This window comes from Glycine soja, chromosome 13 (genome assembly GCF_004193775.1).
Source record: "Glycine soja cultivar W05 chromosome 13, ASM419377v2, whole genome shotgun sequence".
Taxonomy (NCBI): Eukaryota; Viridiplantae; Streptophyta; class Magnoliopsida; order Fabales; family Fabaceae; genus Glycine; species Glycine soja.
This window is the reverse complement of record NC_041014.1, coordinates 23,540,770-23,546,998: the sequence shown is the minus strand read 5'-3', so window position 1 is coordinate 23,546,998 and position 6,229 is coordinate 23,540,770. Positions and strand designations below refer to the sequence as shown.

Below are 6,229 nucleotides of genomic sequence, written 5' to 3'. Positions count from 1 at the left end.
GAATAATAGTCGGTCCAAAGAAAGGCTATTATTTGACAAAATTTATTATTAATATTTGATCATTGCATTGAGAGTACCAATTACAAATTAATTTCTCTAGGAATTAATATTGTGTTAGGTATCTTATGATGAATCTGTTCTAAAAAATAGTTGCATGTTTTGTTATATACATTTTTATATAATTAAATTATATGTGAAAGTTATGTAATTTTAAGACCTCTCATTTATTATATTAAATTGTCTTGTATTTTTTGGTTAAATTGATTGAAACAACATGTTGTCAAAGTAATCTTTGTTGCGTAAGTTGATTTGATTGAATTTACATGTATGTTGCATGGAATTATTCATGCGAATTATGCTCTACCTAAAGGAAGACATAATTTGACAAAATAATTACATGTTTGCGATGATAAACATGTGGTGATTTTAAATAATATGCTTTTCCATGTAAATAATGAAATGTTCAAAGACTATCATTATTTGACCGGAGTAATCATCATATAAGTTTTTCATGTAAACAATGGAGTGTCCAAAGACAACCTTTGATTAACAAGACTTATCATCAATGTTTGATCAATGCGTTGAGAGTACCACTTGCAGTTAGTCTTTTCCAATCCATATATTGAGGATTAATGGTGCGCTAGATATCTTGTTTTGATCTTAAAATTTACCATAAAGATTATTTGGGTATTGTATATTTATTCGAACTCATACATTAAAATTATGCAGATATAAACAGGCTAGCACACAGTACATTGTTCAGTTCCCTATCCATAGTACCCCGAACTCATACATTAAAATTATGCAGATATAAACAGACCCGGATTCACCACCCACTGTCTAAAAAGTGTAGTCAAAATTCTTCACAATGTTGTCTGTGTGACAGATTTTTCATTTCTTCAAGTAGCTTAGGACTTCAAGTTGGCTTCCTATGTTACACTTGATGTGCATTCAATGAATTTAGCCATATTTCTTTGTATTTATTGCTTATTTACTATACTTACCATCTTACCCATATATTGAAATTTGAAAGGTTTTCTGGTTTCTGTGGTTGTAAAATCCTCACTTGCTTTGATTGATCACAGATGAGATGTATAGAAAGGGGGACAAGCCAGATGTGACATATAAAACAAAGAAATTAAGATTCCTAATAATTCTTGGTAAATTACTCTACTATCTTGATCTGAATCCTTCATTAATCGTATCAGTGATGTCCTATGATTTTATATCAAACAATATGTTTATATAGGACTTTTTATGTAAGAGTTTACTTATAGAAATGTCTGAAGAATGGTTTCGTGTTAAACAAAGTACTTATATATGTCAAGATAAGTTTGAAGCGGAACAAAATTATGTTCAAATGGGGTAATTTTTATTTTGTTGGGCTATGAATCTTGGACATGTTTAATAACAAGGGTAAAGGAAAATTGATCTATGTTTTCAGATTTGTGTGTTAGTCCTATAGATTGTATTAGACAACATCTCTGATTTTCCTGTTTGCTCGAACTCTTGTAATATAGGTTAGAGTATTCTTATTTAGATTTGAATAAATCTTTTTGCTAAAATACATTCCTAAGGCGACTGTTCATATACAATAAAGAGGTAGCAAGAGTGATGTAAAAACTTTGAGAGTTGATATGGTACCCAGAGAAACCTAAAAGCTTTAGTACAGTTGTTTTTTGAACCAATATGTAATAGTTGAATCAGTTTAAGCATACTAATGGAGAGGGAGAAAGAACAAAATTTCTCAATAACAGTACCAACACTATTGAATTTTCCAATATATCATAGCATTTCTCATAAACTTTTACACATTTGGGCATGTCTTGAGAATTTTTATTGGAAGACACTATTCAGTATTCAAATTGTGAAAATGGATTGTGAATAAGAAAATGAACCAGTTGTGCAGGTGACGGACGATTGTTGGTGCAAAAATTGATTCAGAGCACTTCAACATGAAACCTAGAGAGACATATGTAACCACATAAATTCGCTTGGGAGAAAGAATTAATTCAGGTTCTCAACTGAAGAGAGAACACAATTAATACATACACATACCCTAGCTTGAAATTGATGAAGGCCACACACAACAAGGAAAAAGAAACAAAAAAATAGTAACAAAGGTTTAGTTGAAGTAGCTAGGGCTTGTACTTTCACTTTGATCTGATACGCTAAGAAGATGCTCAAGATAGTCAACTCCCAAGTCCTCAAACACCACCACACTTTGTGTTGAATCCTCTGATGATGATGTCTCTTTCCCTCTACACATTTTAGCTTTTGATGACAACTTTCTTTGAATGCAGTGCCTCTCCTTGAGTGCAAGTGCAGGAGAAGAACCATTGCAGCAGCTATATTGAATCTCTTGCAAAGACTTTTTCACCGTCTTCACCGGAAAATTGAGCACAGCATGATCACCTCTCATGGTAAATGCAGCTTGATCATAAGCTAATGCAGCAGCCTCAATACTGTCAAAGGTTCCAAGCCAAACCCTTGCGCCGTTCCTCGTTGTATCTCTGATCTCTGCTGCGACTTTCCCCCAAGGCCTTTTCCTCACACCAATGTAAGACCTTTCCTTATTATTCTGCGCTTCAGATTTCACCACCAATTGCTTTGCCTTGCCATGGTTTCCTTCTGTTGGTGCCATGGAGAAATTATCAACCATGTCGAAGGAAAGAGAATCGTGGATGGGGTCAAAGAAAGGGGAAGTCATAACAAGGCTACTGTTTTCTGTGCCTGCGTCATCTTCCCCATCTTTACTTGACTATTTATTCGCCTCATACTCGGGCATAGATTATTATTCAAGCGTTCATTTAGGTTATTTAATGTTGAAGTCTTAGTAATAAATTATTAGTAAGAGCTGATGAAATTTAAGATAGATTCACAGACCTTATAATAGTAATTTAAACAGTATTCCATCCGTCCCAATATTATAATTTTTATCTTAAGTTTTATACAAATTAAGAAAAATGGATAATAGATGAGAGAATAATAATTTTATAAAATTAATTTTATTATTAATTTATTTTTTGTTTTTGTAGCCCATAAAAAGATATTTAATTTCACGTTAAAAAAGTAAATAAAATTATTTTTGGATGAATATTTTTTTTATACGATAATTATAATGAGAAAAAAGAAAATAATAAATTAAGTTGAGTAATGAAATTAAGTTGAGGTTTTGTTTGTTTTTCTTTATCAATAGTTTTTTTTGTTGAAAGATGTATTTGGATTAGACATGACAATGGAGCGGGGCGAGTACGTGTATTGTCTTCCTAATTTCTTACCCCGACTTTTCAACATATCCCCATATCCGTACTCGATACCCGACAGGTTTAAGTTTATTGTCTCATCCCTGTACTCGTCGGGTATCCGTCGGGTATCGGGTATCCCCGACCCCGTCCCATACACGATTCAAATTAGAAAAATATTTTTTTTAAAAAAAATATATTAAGAATTTGATTTTAAAAAAAAATAAATTGATTGTTAAACATTTATTTTTAACTACTTATATATCAATAAATTTATCATAGTGCGTGTGTCTACAAAAATAGTTAAGAAAATAATATTAAATTATGTAAAAATTCTAAAATAAAATTAACTAGTAATAAAAAATTTATGTCTTTCGATTAAATTATGAAAAAATTATAAAGATTTTAAGTGGTGGGGCGGGTTTGGGTTTGGGGTAGGGATGAATCTAGTAATCTCATACCCGTACCCGTATCCGACTTTTGGTTATCGGGAAAACCCGAACCCAAACCCATACCCGGTCAACTCGGATATTACCCGTCAAAGTCGGGACGGATTCGGGCAGATACCCACGAGTACGAATTTTCTTGCCATGTCTAATTTGAACATTAAAAATAAGGTAAATGGGGTTTCAATGCCCTCATAGTGAGTTGGCTTTTAAAAAAGGAAAGAGAGAATATTGATTTTAACCGAAGAAAGGTAGGTAAAAGAGATGATGAAATATAAGTATAAGGTGAAGAGTATCATATCGTGTAAAAATAAAAAGATTAAACACCATATAACTAAATGCAAGACTCATCAACTTAAATTTTATGATTTTGGGTTAAGGTATGATGTCATATTTATTTATATGATTATTCATGGTCTATTGGTGTAAATTTTTTTCGATATTTATCCCTTGATTTCTCAACAAGAGTCGCCATAATATATCTGATGCATGCATAATATCATGAAAAATGGGTACAAATTTTTAATTATTACTTAGTTTTGACAATAGGCCTGAAAGAGTATCTAAAAATATGAAATTTAGATATTTGATATAAGTATTAGGAAAAAATATCTTTTTAATTTTGTATTTTTTATGAAGTTTTATTTTAGTTTTCAAATTTTAATTTTGATTAATTTGATTTCTGAACTTAAAAAAAAAATTCATCCTACCTCATCGTAAAAATTATCTGTGATGAAAAACAAAAACCACTATTTTTCTAAAGTTGAAATATTAAATTAATTAAAGTTAAAAAGGCCAATATCATTTTTTATAAAAAAAATGTAGAAACTAAAAAAATATTATATCTTTTGTAAAAAAATATATTCTACCCTAAATATTATATTGTTCTTCCGATACACAAAAAAGTCTCATATTTCTAAAGAGTTGAAACTAAAATCAGTTTATAAATATCCTCCACCCTAACTAGTGATCACAAAGACATCTTTTAACACAAGATCTCCAATCTAAATTTCTCCAATAGTAGTGAAGAGGAGACAACGATAAGAAGGCAAGGATTTTAGCTTCCTCATTTTCCTTTCCTTTCACTCTATTTTTTTTTTACCAAAGGAGGTGAAATTTAAATAAAAAAAATTATGTGCCTCCTCTTGCTTTTCTTCCATTTCCTGTCAACATTATATAAGTGTTTCGATTCTTTTAATTTTAAATTTGATAGTACTCTACTTAATTTATACCTATCCACGTTACATAATACATGTATATATATATATATATATAAAAGATTATCAAACGTTACATAATACATGTATATATATATATATAAAAGATTATCAAACTCGATAATTTTATGTAGATTCGTGAGAGTTCGATAGATTCGACTCATGGATTAAATTCGTAAGAATTCACTTCATATAAAAATAATAACAAAATATCTATAAATAACATACTAATTAAACATTTCAATAATACAATAAAACAAAATAGTAAATCATAAATTTCACAATAGTTAAATAGTCAAGTCTAGTAATGCATCACTACTAATAATAACTTGTAGGTTATAATAGTGGTAGATTATTCTGATCGAGCATTTGATGTTATTAGAAAACAAAGACTTGATGTTATTAAAGGTGAATTTTTTTCATTCAAGAACAACACACTAAATGAAAATTTGTTAAACATTACAGATAAAAAATAACCAAAAAATGACTTACATTTTGATCTAATTTTGTTAACTTGCTAACACGTTGATCGATGGTAAACTTGAAAATTTACTAGATTTACTTAAAGTTTATCGAGTCTATCCATAGTTTACTAAAAAACAATTTACACACGAATCAATTCGTAAAGATAAATAGACTCATAAACTCGTAATAGTTAACGAGTTAACTCAAAAGTTTGATAGCTAAAAGAAAATTTAAATTATTTCTGATACGAAAAGAACAACTTAAAGAGACCAAAGCCTTCTTTCACAAGTAATTAAAAATACATAATACTTTCATATTATACGACTAGGAATGGACAACCGCCTTTAATAAATATATGTACGCGCTGTTCTCTTAATCATGTTACACCTTAATCTATTCATATTAACAAATCTCTAACAAAGAATAAGTAATTAAGATTAATAAGTCTTCGAGTGATATTTTTTTTTCTTTTTATAACTTTTAAATTTTAATTTTATTGACAGCTGATTTTGAACACCAAATTGTTAATTTAAAATTTTAGACGATGGAGTATGTTTGTATATCCCAAAATAAGTATCATATTTTAAAAAAAAATTATCCCAAAATAATGTCACTTTAATTGTTAGATATACTGTAATAGACAATTATTAAATTTTGAACTTCAACAAGATCATTACTTTATCTTCTAGAATTATGAAACTAATAATAAATGCTCAAATGATAAAAATCACACTACTGTAAAAAAAATGCCTAAAAAGAAATTTATTTTCGAATAAATTAAAATATAATACATATTTGTGTCTTTAAAAAGACATTTTTAAAATTGAAAATAAACAATAAGCATCTCTCTACTCAA

At 29.2% G+C, this 6,229-nt stretch overlaps 1 protein-coding gene across 1 annotated transcript; it reads right to left on the bottom strand.

The window, feature by feature from the left end:
- Nucleotides 1-1,894: 1,894 nt before the first annotated feature.
- On the bottom strand, nt 1,895-2,710 carry LOC114381720 (ethylene-responsive transcription factor 1B-like). The gene has a single exon (XM_028340948.1). It carries the CDS (start codon nt 2,708-2,710, stop codon nt 2,126-2,128), a length of 585 nt encoding a protein of 194 aa, XP_028196749.1. The 3' UTR covers nt 1,895-2,125.
- Nucleotides 2,711-6,229: the final 3,519 nt, after the last annotated feature.